General features: G+C 39.2%; 1 protein-coding gene across 1 annotated transcript in view; it reads left to right on the top strand.

The window, feature by feature from the left end:
- Window positions 1–2,257: 2,257 nt before the first annotated feature.
- The window catches only part of chrnb1 (cholinergic receptor, nicotinic, beta 1 (muscle)), a 37,631-nt gene continuing 22,422 nt past the window's right edge, over window positions 2,258–17,466 (top strand). Inside the window, exons 1-4 of the mRNA XM_072687431.1 lie at window positions 2,258–2,326; window positions 8,171–8,304; window positions 14,703–14,747; window positions 15,311–15,420. Of these exons, the coding sequence (XP_072543532.1) occupies window positions 2,263–2,326; window positions 8,171–8,304; window positions 14,703–14,747; window positions 15,311–15,420 (353 nt within the window). The 5' untranslated portion in view covers window positions 2,258–2,262. The remainder of the gene's footprint in view (window positions 2,327–8,170; window positions 8,305–14,702; window positions 14,748–15,310; window positions 15,421–17,466) is intronic.

Raw genomic sequence — 17,466 nt, forward strand, 5'->3', positions numbered from 1 at the left:
ATCCAACAAAAGCAGGATAAACAATTTTTGAATACCCTTGAGTTTAGACAAAACAATGAATCAGCAGGTGTCCCAATACTTTTGTCCATATAGTGTATGTTAGACTGAGGAGGAAATTATGTCATTACACAAAAATATGGCAATGACACAATATGGCAACACAACTGGAAATTGTGTCAATGGAAGCTATTGAAGTGCATTCTGCCTGTGAACAGGATTGAGCCACAGTTTATAAGCATATTAGCTCAATTTTATAAAAACTGAGGACAATCAATAACATATTATTATGGGTACCGTACATGCACAGCCTGTAGTCCTCAATTTCACATAATGAACATGAGCCTCATGGAGTGTTTTCATTAGCTTTTGGCTCTGCTTCCTCTGCGCCTGGGCACGACAGCAAGTCTCCCTAAATTAAGAATTTAATATGGCACATAATGGAGGAGGAAATCCTGTAAGCGTAGCCTATATTACTGGAGTGTTCTCCTACCCTCTCACTTCTGCAGCCCTCTAAAAGTGTCACCACACACCGACGGTGGTATAAATCTCAGCACTAAAACTGAAGATTCGTATTTTAACCTAATTGCTGAGATAACCTGAATAACTGTGAATAATTCATATTAATGACTCAGACAAATGGTGCAGGCCTAAATCACATTAGCACTGCTTCTACCAGGCCAGAAGAGCTCACATCATTACGTTGGCACGGCTTCAAATATTACATTTAAAACTTATAATGCTAAAAAAAAAAAACCACACGTGAAATGGCCTCCATCAATATGAAGCAATATTCATCCACTTTGCTTTAATACAAAAGAAGTTAAAATCCCAAGTGAACTCCAAAGGGGACTGAGGGTGCTTTTATATTCACACAGTAAATTATAAATATGACCGTAAATGACCACTTGCTGCCTTTGATAAAGCAGAATATCGTTACTGTCACCAAAAAATGTGCATCTCTTCTTGTTTTTGTAAGGTTGTGCTTTTTTTACCTGCATATTGTGAAAACTTCAGTTACCCACTGCAGTGTCCTAAAGGTGCCGAAGATTGGAAAAGTGTATTAATCGTGGCGTAATGAGAGTTTGGTACACAGAAGTGACAAACCGTGAACCTCAAACACTGTTGTCTCCCCCTTCAAAAGAACATCTGGCATAACCAAAGCAAGGCTGTAAAACTGTCCGATTACAGTCTTGGCTCATTTTATTTACCCCCAAATTTGATGTGAATTTGCATACACCCAGCCCACTAGGCGAGGGGGAACATCACCTCCAGTTCAAATTCAAGTGAAAGCCAAACCTGTGGAAGTGAGTGGGGGCAAGACTAAAAGCTAACAGGCTACCATCTCTTCAGCTTGCTAACCAGACTCTGAGATGCTGAAAGGACACAACGAGAGAACAGCAAAACTCCTGTGAGCCATTACAGGACTGTAAACCAGCCAATAAACCCAGAACATATAAGTTTTCCTTTAAAAACATAACAAAAATGTTTTATGTTGCGACAAAATAAGGCTTACAACATCATATGTGAGAATTTCTGCCCCAATCAAAATGAGATACTTAACATTTATTGGTCAAAGAATGCATTCTGTAGCTCATGTACAGTTTTGGGGAAAACATAAAACCATAAAAAAAGAGAAAAACATTAATTTTCATACTTTCATTTATTACAAGTCAATTTTGTTACATTTGTCAAGTTAAGTTTCTATTTTGGAGATACAATGTGTTGCACCATTATAATTATTATTATTATTATTACTACTACTACTACTACTAATAATAATAATAATAATAATAATAATGTTATCGTTATTATTATCATTAATATTAAATTAATAACATTAATAGTATAATCATTATCATCATCATAATCGTCGTCATTATTATTATTATTATTGATTATGATGATGATGATTATTATTATGATCAAAATAATCTTATTATAATCTTAGCGTTATAATAATAATAATAATAATAATAATAATAATAATAATAATAAAACTTCAAAGTGTCGTTTTGTGTCTTTACTGTGTGTGTGCCTGTGTGTGGCGCCCTATGAGTGTGTGTTCAGGAATGAACACTACCCCCCCCTCCCCCCCTTTCTTCCTCCCCCCTTCACACCCCCCTAAACACACACCCCAAACACACACACACACGGCGTGTAGGAACACAATCGAAGTGTGTCGGCACTAACTCGGTTTTCCTGACCGGGAGCTCGGCGTGTGAGTGTGTGTGAGTGAGTTTTGAGAGTTGTGAGTGTGAGGTGATGATGAAGGCTGTGGACTGGCTCACACTCACCTGCTGTGTGTTCGCTCTGGGGGGATCAGGAGGTGAGTTATTAAAGTGTGCTGGAGTTGTGTGGAGGGCGGTCAGTTCATATGAGTTAGGACATCAGATATAGGCTACATACAGATCTGCCTTTAGCTTGGTAGCATGGCTTTGCTAAAGTGACTAACATGCCAGTGAGTCAGGTCATGTAACCCTGGTTTACACTTTAGCTTATTAACCCAGTCATGTAGTATTTCACTGCTGTCCAGTGAGAAACAGCTGTCTCAGGGTTTGTGTTTTTTTTTTTTAACCCTGTAGCTGCTTCTGTACACTGTGTAAATAATTCTGCATAAACAAACCAATACAAATCCTCCAGAATAACCTGGGATAATCTCTTACATTGACTTCCATTCCAAAGCTCCTGTAAAGTCCCCATTTTGGAGATACATGTTTTTCTTTGAACACTGACAATTTACAGCTAGATAGATCACTGGGGGAGAGAAAATAGCACATCTATCTTGTTGATCAGCATGACCATCATGAGCACACTGATCGTGCTGGTCATCCAGTGTGTCTAGCAAGACCAAACTGGTCAACCAGCAAGACCAAAAGCAAATACAACATACACTTTGCTGGTCAAGAGCTGGTTAGCCAGCTAGGATATCAGCATAGGGTATGTTTTCACCTGGATTTCTGGACATTGACGGTTTACAGAAAAGTAGATCACTAATAATTGCAGGGGGAGAGAAAATAGCTCAATAGAACCATATTGATAAAAAAGTAAGTTTCTTACATTTGTTGGTAATGTTAAATACTTTCTTTAACTTAGAACTACTGACTTTTACCCAAACTAGAAACTTTCACCAAAGAAAATTTACATTTACATTTAAGACATTTAGCAGACGCTTTTAGCCAGAGCGACTTACAAAAGTGCTTTGCTATTTACCCAAGAAAAACCTCAGCTAGTTTAAATAGACTAATAGTTTAAAGATACCTGAAATCTTTAGACATTACTAAACACAAGTCAGTAAGAAGACCACTCTGCTATTCACCCAAGTGTTCTCTGAAGTGGTAAATCTTCAGTCTGCGTTTGAAGACAACGAGTGACTCTGCCGTTGGGACACCCAGGGGAAGCTCGTTCCACCACTTTGGTGCCAGGACAGGAAAAAGCCTGGACGCTTTATAATAAACAATAGAAAATCCACATGTGCTCCTAAATACATGTGTTTTAATAAAAACTTTCTTTAGACCATTTATAACAGGTTGTGTTTTAAAGCTACATGTTTTATTTGAGATTGATGGTGTTGCTGGTCTACAATCTGATCAAGCTAGACAAAGCAGTATGACCAGGCTTGACCATGTTAATTGACCAGCATTAACACACTGGTCGACCAGCATGACCAGCGAAACCATCTGGTCAGCCAGCATGATCAGCAAGACCAATCTGGTCGTGACCAACATGACCATAGTTAAATGGAACATACACTATGCTGGTCAGGAGCTGGTTAGCCAGCAATCTTACCAGTATAAGCTATGTTTTTACCTGATTGACCAGCTTTCCAACCTCCTTAGTTCAGCTTAGACCATCCAAAAATCACTTATTTTGTCAGTTTTACCTGTGGTACCTCTACCATGTGGTAACAAGCAGTTTGACTGACTTTAATAAATGGTTCCTTGTCTGGTTATAGGGTTGTTCGCTTTAGTGGAAAATCCTTCATAGCCGATTCTTTATAAAAAGCCATGGAAAATTGGTTCTAAGTAGCACCAAAAAGGGATTTTTTTGCTTAGAGTGTGGTCTGAGGCTGAAACCGCCTGTGCTACTATGGGAAAATGTATCACACTCATAAGGACAAAGTTGGTGTCATCCGTTTATTGTACGCTAGAGAATTATTGGCACTTTTTGTTAAAGATGAGCAGGAAATGTTATGAAAAATGTCTTAGCTTGATCTTACACTGAAAATATTACAGTACTCTAACCTTTCATCGAAGCAAATGCTTCAGGGAAAGGAAAATGGAGTGTAAATGTCACAGGCTTGTGGGTCGTAATATAGCTTAACGTCCCCAGCTACACTACAGGTCAAGGAAGCAACCCCAACTTTGTAAAAAATAAACTTTTTTATTATTGTTTGACCAGAGAAAACGGGCATTAATATCTTTACTCAGCTTTTTGCCATTTCATCTTTCTACCAAGCTCTACACCAGCTTCCTGGTGATTCTTCTAAACAGTTTTATTGACCGACCTCCTCCAATCATGAGGTTTATCATTTTGAATTAGACCAAGAGTGCTTCAAGAAGGGACACATAGCTTTTAATAAACCTTATTTCTATGTTAATTGAGTACTGGCTGCACTACGAAGCTCCACTTCATTTCTGCAAGTACCTCAGGACACAGGAGATGTTTTCTTTAAGCTTTTTGGTGTTAACTCGCTCAGACCTTAAAGCAGGGGTGGGCAACAGGGGCCAGTACAGTTTGCGAATTGTCTTGCTCTAACAGACCGACTAAACCTGACAATTAACAGGTGAGTTGAATCAGTTGTGCTTGAGCAGCAAAAACACAAACCTACGCATGAATCCGGCCCTCCAGAACCGGAGTTTCCCACCCCTGCCTTAAAGCATGCTGTTTGTTCTAAGATGCTTTTGGGAACCCCAGCCCTTTTTTTAGATGTTATTTCACAGAATGAAGACTTTCCCTTTTCTCTGTTATGGTTTTATACTACTGGTTTGTAATTGTTGTATGAAGTTAATTCAATTATGGCTCATTCTGCCATTTAGACAAATAGAGCACAGTCAGCATGTGCAGAAAGTTTCAGTTTGGAATTTCAATTTGCAGTTGCAAGAAGAAGAAAGTGAACTCTTTGGAATTACCTGGATTGAAATAATAAAATGTGGTCTGATCCTTATCTAAGTCACAATTATAGACAGACACAGTCTAACTAAACCAATAACACACAATCAGTGGCATTGATTATCTTTTATTTAGCACATTAACTTAACATCCACAGTGCAGGCTAGACAAAGTAAATAAGGAAGTAACTTTCATGTTAACAACCTCTCCAAGAGTTCATAGGGAAAAGGTGTTTCAGTTAAGGAGCTGAGACCGGGAGTGTAGGTTTCACTGGTGCATTGCTCGTTAATTAAAACAAACAAAGCCTGGTTACTGACAATTTTGTTATTCTTAAAAAAGATTGATCCATGACCTCAAGCTGGTCAGAATTCTTCCTCGATGTTGTAAAAATCTTGTAGCTGTAGGAAATGTTTGTTAGAGGCGATTTCTGCTATAGGGGGATCTACAGGTTATTAAATTCAAGGTTCCACTTACTTTTTCTAGCCTGCACAGTGGATGTTCACTTAATGTACTTAATAAAAGGCATGAACAGTAGATCTGTTTGGGTTATCACCTTTATTAGGTTCTATTTGGTAAAAAAAGCTAACGATTAGACCACAGTTTATTAGTAATCAGTGCGAAATCCAGGTAATTCTGAAGGGTTTACTGACTATTTTTACAACTGTAGTACCACCAGACAGTTCAATGACCTGGATGACTGAGAACATTTCTAACAGTTCTTTTATGAAAGGGATTGACCTACATGGGGAAGTTTAAGAATCCCTCAAAGTGATTGTACCTGGAACTGTTTCTTTTAGAAGTGTACATCATTTTCTTTTTATATTCTGGGCTTTGAAATATGCTCAGAGGAAATGAGTTAATTAACTTAAATTCAGAATCAGCAACTATTCAAATGAGGAGTTAATTTAGAGGTGTTGCAGAGAGGTTAATTGTGGCAATTATTCGTCAGCCTCCGAGTGGCTCATCTGAGGCAAGCTCACAGCGGCAGATGGCATTCCTCCGTAAGGCCTCATTTATTTTCAAATGTTGTGTTTCATCCAAAAAAACAGAGCATTCTCATTTCTCTCCCGTCCTTATTTCTTTCATGTTGTTTTTACAGAGTCTTTACTTTGCTCGGTGCTGATGTTCGCTTTTCACATGTATTTAAAGTTCACTCTAAGCCGTCTTAAGCTGAAAGGGTTCCTGGCCTTTGCGTTTTGAAAGACGGGAGCTGTTAAAAACGTTGCTTTTGTGCCAGCATCCAGCACCAGGTTGTCTTGGCAGTTGCTAATGGAGGTGGTGTGTGGGGTGATGCTTGTCATTTGTAATTGTCAGCGCAGATCCTGCAGGGGCCGCGGCTCGGAGACGTTTGATGAATGTGGCGGCGGCAAAAGTGCCGCTTATAAATGCTCCTAACCTTCGAAAGCTGGGAAACAGGAGTGATGCATAAAAACATCAGGGTTATTAGCCTTATGGAGCAAAAATTTAGGCTCCATCAAACGTACGTGATGGGGTGCATAATGAAGGCCGCTGGCTTTTCCTGGGTTCTTTTGTATCTCTAATAAATGCTGTATGTACTTATGAATTATTGTATTGTGACATTATCAATGACTGTATTGCTCTCATTTCTTCATATTTCTCTATGTTCAGGAGAATATATATACAGTGAGGAAAATAAGTATTTGAACACCCTGCGACTTTGCAAGTTCTCCCACTTAGAAATCATGGAGGGGTCTGAAATTTTCATCTTAGGTGCATGTCCACTGTGAGAGAACCGGAAATCACAATGTATGATTTTTTAATAATTTATTTGTGTGTTACTGCTGCAAATAAGTATTTGACCACCTGCCAATCAGCAAAAATTCTGGCCCTCAAAGACCTGTTAGTCCGCCTCTAAAAAGTCCACCTCCACTCCACTTATTATTCTAAATTAGAAGCACCTGTTTGAGGTCGTTAGCTGCATACAGATACCTGTCCACCCCACACAATCAGTAAGACTCTAACTACTAACATGGCTAAGACCAATTGCCAAGCAGCTTGGTGAAAAAAGATCAACTGTTGGAGCAATTATTAGAAAATGGAAGAAGCTCAACATGACTGTAAATCTCCCTTGGACTCAGGCTCCATGCAAGATCTCACCTCGTGGCGTATCAATGATCCTAAAAAAGGTGAGGAATCAGCCCAGAACTACACGGGAGGAGCCGGTCAATGACCTGAAGAGAGCTAGCACCACTGTTTCCAAGGTTACTGTGGGTAATACACTAAGACGTCATAGTTTAAAGTCATGCATGGCACAAAGGTTCCCCTGCTTAAATCAGCACACGTCCAGGCCCGTCTTAAGTTTGCCCATGACCATTTGGATTATCCAGAGGAGTCATGGGAGACAGTTCTGTGGTCAGATGAGACCAAAATAGAACTTTTTGGTCTTAATTCCACTCGCCGTGTTTGGAGGACGAAGAATGATGATTATGTCTCTCAAAGTGGACATGCACTTAAGATGAAAATTTCAGACCCCTCCATGATTTCTAAGTGGGAGAACTTGCAAAGTCGCAGGGTGTTCAAATACTTATTTTCCTCACTGTATGTAGATATGATGTTATTAGCATCAGTAAATGTAATGTAACTAATGCTTCCTAGAACCAGATAACTAGTAACCTAAAAAGTACATTTTCCTACATCATGAACCAAAACTTAATCATGCATAAAAGGGGCCCAGATTGAGCAATATCCCCAGCCATACCCCTATTCCATCAGCGGCCAACGTCCGAAAGCCGTGCTCTCTAAAGTGATGTTGGCGTCTGTTAGCTGGGAAACAGGCACTTTTCTCTGAATGCGCTGGCTGCCAGTTTGAAAAGAGGTGGCGTCTGGCTTCACATATATCTGAAGAGACGTGTTAAGTTCTTACCCTCCTTTTGTTGGGATTATTGCTAGTGGGGGAGCTGCAAACAGGTGGGTTAATTGGCAGTACCAAATTTGGAGGAGAAGGGGTAAAATTTGACAAAGAAAAAAATAAAAGGAGGAGTAACTTAAGAGGGGAAGACTTTAGATGATGTCTGACTGTTGATGGAACTGTCTCTCACAGGAGCCTCAGAAGCAGAGAGTCAGCTGATGAAGAATCTATTCTCCTCCTACAATGTTAAAGTGCGACCGGCAGAAACACCGCAGAGCAAGGTGGTGGTGAGAGTTGGCATGACCCTGGCATCCTTTGTCAGCCTGGTATGGAAACGCACACACACACACACACACACACAAAACATAAAACTACATAAAAACTAAAATATACTTCCATTCACATGCTCAGTCTTATAGTACAGGGTGCGGTGAACTACTTTGAATCAGCCTGACTATCAAAACTTACTTATTGTCCAGGAAGTGATGGTTATATATCATTACAATTAATATTCCAACAACCCAAGCACTGCCTGCTGTATCCATGTTATACTTCAGCTACCATTGGCTCACCATTTTGACACAATTTGCTGTACATAGAAAACCTGTTGTTTTGGTAACTCACTTATGATAAAAATCATTATACAGTTTTTGAATTCCCTGTATAAACATTCGAAATATGTGATTCCAAGATTATAAGGTGATGCCCTGGTTCATTAGGGATACCGGTTGAAATCCTTTTTGAGACATAACTGCACAGCTAAACACAACATACAGTGCAAAACACACTAAGGTTAGCCAGCTGGCTGACTGCACTCTTCCTTGAACCACTTCTGTTTCCATAAAGAACCATTTTTCTAAAATATATTTGTGTGAAAAACCTTTCAAGGGTTCACAGGAATGGATGTAAAGGTTATTTACCAGTTTGAAGGTTCACTTAAAAAGGCATCAATTAAAGAATCCCTTTGTAGCACATTTACAAAGAATGTGGGTCAGGGATGATGTCTTTTTTTTTAGCCATGTTTTAAATAAAAAGGAAAACACAGCAGTCCCTCATTCTCATTCCCACTGTCTGTTTAGTTACAGTCAGAGGTAATTGAGAGTATGTTGTGGACATAAGTGTGGAAGGATTAGACAGTTTCTTGGGTTTAGCTTTTAGCCTAGCATGGACCCCAGCCTTCTTGCTATGTCTGGACAGCAACAATTCAAGGCTTTACAGCTTCTCAATGACTTGTAACATTTATCAAATGTCTGGCAGTCATGGATGTAAGCATGAGTGTCCTGGTGGCACAAATGATTTTACAAATGTGGATATGAAACATTCAGAGCCTGTTTACACCTGACATTAACATGCGTTTTTGTGTCACTAAAATGCGTCCCCAGTGTGCGTCGACCAGGTGATATCCGATTTTACGTTTCTGCGTAAAAAAACTACATACATCATCTGTTTTACTTACAGTAAACAATGGTTACTCATCAAATTTGTCCTGCTTTGGTAGACTGTGAATAGTTGTGGTAGTGGTAGTTCTGAGTAACAGTAGATGGTTGTCCCATTCCCATAACGGCTCTTTCAGAAAATGTGGGGGACTTTTTTTTTTAAACCCTGGAAGTGAAAGAAAGCGGCTGCGCAACTTGTCTTCCTAAGTTCTGACATGTAACTCCTCTGCTGCGTTCTTTTTACTGGTTTCCTGTAGCTGCTGCTTGCATCGGATTCAAAACCCTGAGGCTGGCCTACAAAGCCAAAAATGAACCAGCCCCACGCTATACCTGCACAATACAGGTCTTAGTATGAGGCAGACATGTCTTACCAAAGCTGTTCTTATGAAGTTTTTAACTTGTTTACTTGGTTTTTAGTAGCTCGGCTTGATTATACAGCATTTTCCTGAAGGTAAGCATTATTTTAAAACCCACCAGGACCATTTTTTATCTCAGTTAGATAAATAAGGTGCTTTGTAAAGGAGGCACTTTTTCTTATCGTCACCTCTCTGAATTGAAGCTCTTAAGGCTTTATTGAAAAGCAACTGAAAGCTACTAAACTGCAGACATTTAAAGTTCATTTAGGCTGTCCTCTCTTCTGTTCCTTTTAAAGGGAATGATACCCATCGATTCGATTCCCAACCATTGAGAAGAAGCTCTCTGACTTTAAAGCCCAGAGTGTGTTTGTAGCTCTAACTGAAATTGTCTCAGCTGTTGTTTGTGTGTGTGTGTGTGTGTGTGTGTGTGTGTGATTCAGCACACAAAGTAGTGTTCCCAGAGCAGTGGTGCAAGTAAGCCAGGTCATAGTATCCTCTACTTCCCTTCAGTGGACTTTAATAGTCTGTCTCGGGTAACACACACTTACATACACAAATACACACATAGGCATGCATGTGGTCACGTTCCATCTCTCTCTGTCGCGCGCGCGCTCTGTGGCTCTCGCTGTTACTCTTTCTGTCTTACATGCACAACTTCCTGTCTGAAATATTCACACAGTTGTTGGGATTTTCAGAAATGGCTAGACAGCACTCAATAAAATTTAAGGGATAGCTTGTTAAAGTGTTAGGTAGGCATGGAATTATGAGAAATCTCGCTTGTGTTTATCTGAACTGTTAGTTTTACTCAAAGAAAACCAATAAAATAAAACCAGTTCACTTGTTAAAAAGCCTATGACCCGCTGGCGAGCCTAAAGTGTTCATACAAATTCTATTACCAAAGAATAGCCCCATCCATTTCTACAAAGACCCTGTAGTTACTGAGTAATACACCTTAATGTATAATAAGTCAGACTGCATTAAGGGATTAAAAGGCTTTTCACCTCAAGAAAACCTTTTTTTCAATTGCAAGTGATAAAACATATGCAGTAGCATGCAAAGGCTTACTAATGTAAATAAGTACACACCTGGAGCCAGTGTGATTTTTATTTCTGTTCATATTGGCCATGTCTGTGCTTTTCTCCCTCAGAAATAAATTACAGGCAGGGTCCCCTATTGTTTGTCACTGAACTGATACTTTCATTGGCCATGAATCTGCAAACGGAAACTTCATCGCAAAACAATTTCGGAAACACTTTAAACACTTACAGGTTCATGAGTTTGCTTGCACAGATACAGCAAAGATAAAATCAATAAATAACAGAACTGACAGTGAGGGGCTCTGAGTGGCTCAGTGGTCTAATGCACTAGTTTGAATAAAGAGCTATGCTGCAATGCCGTCTGTGGCCAGAGTCTGAGAGAGCACAATTGGCCGTGCTCTCTCTCTCTCTCTGGGTGAGTAGATTGCATCTGTTAGCTGGTGCGGTAGAGCTGGGGTCCGGGGTGCTTTCTCCCAAGCATGTCTGCAGACTGAGAATGCTGCATCGGTGACAGTTTGAAAAGAGATGTTGGCTGGTTTTGTGTATATCAGAGGAGAGTCCTTACCCTCTTATTGCCAGGAGGATTGCTAGTGCTAAGGGGTTCTATGAACAGGTTGGTTCATTGGCAGTACCAAATTGGAAGAAAAAGTGAAAAATGTAACAAGTGATGATAAAAATGTCAGTGAATTTGAATGTGATCGTACAGAACTTTGTTGAACAAGGGCCAGTGTAAGAAAAGTGAGGCAGGTGAATATCAAATCAAATAAGGTTTATGGTCGCATCACATTCACACAGGTATAAAGGTGAGTGAAAAAGGTAGGTGCATACTTCCTCACAGTAGTAAAAACACAATATATACACAATACAAATACAGTATGTGGAGGTGTGGATCGTTATTCAGCAGATAATTAAAGTGACTAACACAAGTACTCATAAGTTATCACAGCACTTCTTTACATGAATAAACCTACTTTTTTGTTTATTAACAATGTAATAAGTAATAGGTATGTCTATCTGTTACTCAATTACTAACCAATTACTAAGTAACAGCTAATATTTAGTGAAGAATTAACTAACACTATTCCTTCTTACCGCTGTCTTCGTTAGGGTTCATTGTTCTTTACATGCTTAAATTAGCCTATGAAATGTGACATGTTCAGGACAGGCCATGGTACATTCCGCATTTTAAGCCCACCACATAGTAAATATATAAAATTTCCAATATTGCAATGTGTATGTAAAATATGTAAAAGAAAAATTGAAATTTTGCTCAGATTTGCAGAAAAATGCCATATATTTACGTTTGTTGCCTTTAGAATTTGTTTTTATACCCATTTCATTTTAAAAACAAATAACAAGCAGTTTGTTCAATGGGGTGATCATTCTTCAAATATTGCAAACATTTAACATAAATTTGTACTTTCAACAGCTTAACTGATAAACAAGTCAGGTTTTACTGGTCAACTAGCAAGTCAAATGTGTTCTATGAATCAAATCAGGCAAAAAAAAGTTAAATTACCCTCCACTGTGTTCCAGTTTGTGCCATATACTGTGCTCACACACACACAGTGCAGTGTAGGACAAGCGAAGAACAATTATTCCCCCTCTCCCAATATAACTAGTCACATAGGATATCATGACCTATATATATCTATTAAAAAGTAGACCTGTGTGCTAAATCTTTTAGGTTCCGCCAAATAACAGCCTGTGATTGGTTGATGCAATGACGTTGATAGGCTAAAGTCATTAATCATGTTGCTGACAATATGTGTGGTAAAATCTTTGAAAGGTCGATCCTAGCTGTATGAAAAAAAGGCTGCATTAAATGTATTTGATTTCGAAGTGTTCATGATTCCCACATTAATAAAATATACCATTAGAGCAATTGATGTAAAGTACAGAACAGAAATACAAAATTGTGTTAATGTATTTCTTCATGTAACGAAGCACACACCTGAATCCATTTCAGTATGGTAGTGCTAATATCGGCCGCATGTACAGGTGGGTTTGATTGTATTCTGTCTGCAGTATGGGCACAAAATAGCTGTGTGTACATGTGTGCTGGTAATTTGTATCTTCAGAGCTCTGTTATCCCATCCCCCATATCTGTGTGTGTGTGTGTGTGTGTGTGTGTGTGTGTGTGTGCGTGTGTCCGTCCTGTACTGGGGGGTAGAGGCAGCTGTCTCTCAAACATTCCTATAGAGGTTTTAAATAGAAGTGCCGCCATGCCCTGCCTCTTTAAACAATCCCCACAGCCTGACTGCTCTGGTTGCAGCGCTCTGCCCCAACTCCTGCTGGCACCAGCACGCATTGCACTGTGGGAGGAGAATTCCAAGCTGTTTCTGTACCCCTAGAGAGCGCTCATCTTGCTAATCACTGCAACATACCCACCTGTTGCACATTTGAGTCTCCTGAATGGCTGGTTTTAATGTTTACATACTCCTCAGATCGGATCAACAGCTCTTCTTCAGTCAGTGATGTGATGATTATATATGTAGTCGATACATGAATTCAGTCTGACTGTGATCTTGTGCAATGTACAGCATATGTTGCCAGTCAAAGGTTTGGGGACACCTAGCCAAATGTTCCATATGGAAATCTATGTTCCATAATGTTCCATATATGCACATATATTATAAATGATTGAGCCTGTTATTTTAAAATATATGTAAATGTATGTTGTATACATGTAGCATATATTGGACACACAAGCAGATATGGATCAATTTTATATATATATATATATATATATATATATATATATATATATATATATATATATATAGGAGATGCAAGGTTTTTGTTTATTGTTACAAGTATGATTTTAAAATACACTATGAGGACAAAAGTATTGGGACAACTGCTCAATCATCTTTAGGATTTAATGGCTGTAGGGAGGTTCAAATTAGCCTAGTTAATAAGTTGCAGCACTGTAGCAGTGTGTATATGTAAGAGTGAACATACCTCTCAAACCATGCAACTGAAATTTAGTTAAATTCAAATGTATTTCTATGGCACTTTTCACAACGAATGGCAAGGGAAAACCCCCTCAGATTGGAGGAAGAAAACAGGAACCTAGACGCAAAAGGGGATTCCATCCTCCTCAACTACAGGATGTTAATGTACGTTAATATGTACACATTACTCATTTAACAAGACCAGTAAATAGCCTTAAATGACCAAATAATCTCCTTTCAGTACAGTGTAAAACTTACTTTAAACCTCTGTAGCCAAGACATTCTAACTACTGTTGTTTTCAAGATGATTATGATCAGTACAAATTCAAGTAGGTGTGTCCAAACCTTTGACTGGTGCTTTATAAATAGCACCCAGCATTACAAATGAGTTTTCATTTGTTTGCAATTTACAGTACATTTTACAGACTCACCCCATCTTTCTTTTTGTGCTATCTAAATAACTAAAATAACTGTGGACTTTTCTCAGCTATAATTGCAAGTCACAATATTTATTCACAGTGTTTTATTACTTATTTATTATTAAGTAGTTTCATTAAAATCCTTCAAAAGTTTTTTTTTTCTTAAAGTAAACATGGTTAGTCTTTAACATTATTAACTTTATCACAGCACTACAAAAAATTAAATAAACTTATAGTTAAGTTGGTGTCTCTAAACGTTTGCTTGGTGCTTTAAAACATCTGCTGCATAAGACTTTTATCAACAGATCCGTAAACTCCTTTAAACAGTAAAGTCCTGTATTTGGTCCCATACTTCAATTCCTCACCCTTAAACGTTCTGTTACGTGAAATGTCTCATAGCAATAACGGTGTAATTGATAGCAGTTACTAAATAATCTGTTGAAAATGAACTCTGGAATATAAGTGTAAAGTATTAGTAGGCCTACATTCCTGCTCATGTGTTTCCTTTTTCCACCACAGAACATGAAAGATGAAGAAATGAACACCGTCGTAATCATGAACCTGGTGAGTGCTGATACAGCAGAGCCGTGATCCATGGTTGACTGTTTCTGCAACCGGAGCAGACTGGGAAACCATTCATCATATCAAATTCAGAGGACCTTATTTGTGAAATTAGTTGAATCCTGGCCTCTGTACCGCCACAGCTTATCGGGCCAAAATGTCAACACAACACACACGCATGCATATCCATTACGCACCAGCCATGAACACTAGAAACAATAAAGAACAAATTATGCAAAATGAAAAATTATGCAAATGTCCCAGATATTATTCACGGACAAATGCACAGAGAAATTGCATCCAGTATAATTAATGGCAGACGGTGGCAAATTTGAAATAATGTGATGAAATGATGAACTGGTTCGATTTTCATTTCCAGGTTGTCGGACTTTGTTTCCTGCTCGTTTGGTCCTTGCTTGCCTTCTTCTTTGATGCCTCAGTGTGTGTTATGTGCTTTTATTTGATGGTCCCACAAACATGAAGGCTTTGGCCTGTAGGTTTTGAAAAGTGTTGCTCTGTAATCAGATGACCCATATTCATGCTTTGTTGTGTGGGGTGTATTGCAGGAGTGGAAGGATCACCGGTTGTCGTGGGATCCGAAACAGCATGAGGGGATTGATGTAATGCGAATTCCCTCTGGAAAAGTGTGGTTGCCAGATATCGTTCTTATCAACAAGTAAGTGTGTGTGTGTGTGTGTGTGTGCGTGTGTATGTGTGTATATGTCAATATGTCAATATATGTCAAAGTAAACACGTTAACACTTTATAATAATACCCAATAAACTAAGTGATATTCAAATAAGAAAGCGCAATATACTACATGTGGGGAGGAGTTGGGGGAGCACTGATTGTATTATATACACCAATGAATAAAACCACCATCCTAATAATGTGCTTTAACCTGTTGAGGCATGGACTTTGCAATACATGGCTAGAAAAGCATTAAGGTTTTCAGCAGTTTGTGCTGCAGTAGCTTTTGTTGTTTCAAACCAGACAGGCTATCCTTTGTCCCCACTTGCATCAGTGAGCCTTGGTCACCGGTTTACCAGTTGTCCTTTCTTTGAGCACTTTTGGTAGGTACTAACCACTTCATACACCCCACAATCCCTGCCAGATGCTCTGATCCAGTCGTTTAGCCATCACAATTTGGTCCTTGCCAAAGTTCCCATTTTCCTGCCTCGAACACATTAACATAGAGAACTGACTGTTCACTTACACAGAGGTAGCTCAGTGACTAGAGTCTGGTGTTTTTGGTCACAGGTTTGTGGGTTTGATACCTGGGTTTGCCAAACACTGTTGGGCCCTCGAGTAAGGCACATAACCCTCTTTCTTCAAGGGGAGTCATAGCAAAGCTGGCCCTGTGCTCTGACCCAAGCTTTCACACTGTACTCACATGATAAAAAAATAATGTGAATAAATTATTAAAATAAATAAATATAATTAGAATATAATAATTATAATTAATTAGAATATAACATAGATATTTGAAATCTATATTTTATATAGAAATAAATAAGTTCTAATAAAGCTTATTTTTAGGCATACATCGTCTTCAAATGGAGTGAAAAATAAAATAATACAAGGTATACATATGATGTTTAATATCCAGGCATGTACTTTCAGTATATTATATTTTTGTGGTCGTCTTTGGACAACGAATGGTGAGGCCACCCCCCCCCCCCCCCCCCCTCTCTCTCGCCCTCAGTAACTGTGAGTACAAGTAGGCAGACTCCCATTAACTGTGCTGTAAATTTGTTCATCTCAGCGTTATAGCCAATTAAACAGCAGGGCTTTCCAATATCAGACATATTGGCCGTCCTAGAATCCACTCAGCATCTCTCCCACGCCGCCCAAAGACTTGAAACAGCAGCACAGAGAGTCTTCGCTCTCCTCAGCATCAGTGATTAATGCTGTCTCTTGGCCTGCTGTTATCTCTGTTAAGGGGGAAGACCATTACCTGCAAACATGATAAGAACTCTGTAGTTTCTGCTAGATTGTAGATAAACGTACGGCTTGCTCTTTTGGCCATCGCTGAGTGTGGAGTAGGTTTGAACTCCTTGAGAAGATTTTCAGCTATACTTTTTAGACTGAAGGACATGTCTATCAGAAATGTGCTTTGAACCTTTCGTTAAGGTAGTTCCAAACGCTTAGTGAGTTTACTCCAGCATCTTAGAGCAGATATTAAGGGATACTTTAGCACAGGGCTGGAGTGTAGAATTACACTGTAGACACATTAATTTGACAACAGGATCAATTCTGAATGGTAAGGAATTATCTTCACCCCTCAGATCCGATCCAATGCCTCAAAGCTGCCTTAGAGTGACAATGCAGCAGGACAGTGACCCTGAACATACTGTCACAACAGCTATAGAGTTTTTCTGGGCTGAGTAGTGTAATATTCTTGACTGGCCATGTCAGTTACTGTTCCCAAACTCCGCTGGGCATGCATTACATGTACAGAAGACAAGGCTGAAGTCAACCAAGCCACCCAAAGCAAGCAGAAATTGAGAAAGGCTTCATCACAGGCCAGGCCAGGCCAGGCCACCTGGAAAGGAGGGGATGGAGTAAAACATGTAGTTTTGTGAACGATTTGTAAATGGTTCACCTGGATACACACTATGAGTTACAGCCGACATGCACATATTTAGTTGCGTCAACTGTCACACACTACAGTTCTTTCTCCATCCCATGACGCTGCTGATTTAAGTGGGTTTCTGCTGCT

The sequence above is a fragment of the Salminus brasiliensis genome, chromosome 9, assembly GCF_030463535.1.
Source record: "Salminus brasiliensis chromosome 9, fSalBra1.hap2, whole genome shotgun sequence".
In the NCBI taxonomy this organism is placed as follows: domain Eukaryota; kingdom Metazoa; phylum Chordata; class Actinopteri; order Characiformes; family Bryconidae; genus Salminus; species Salminus brasiliensis.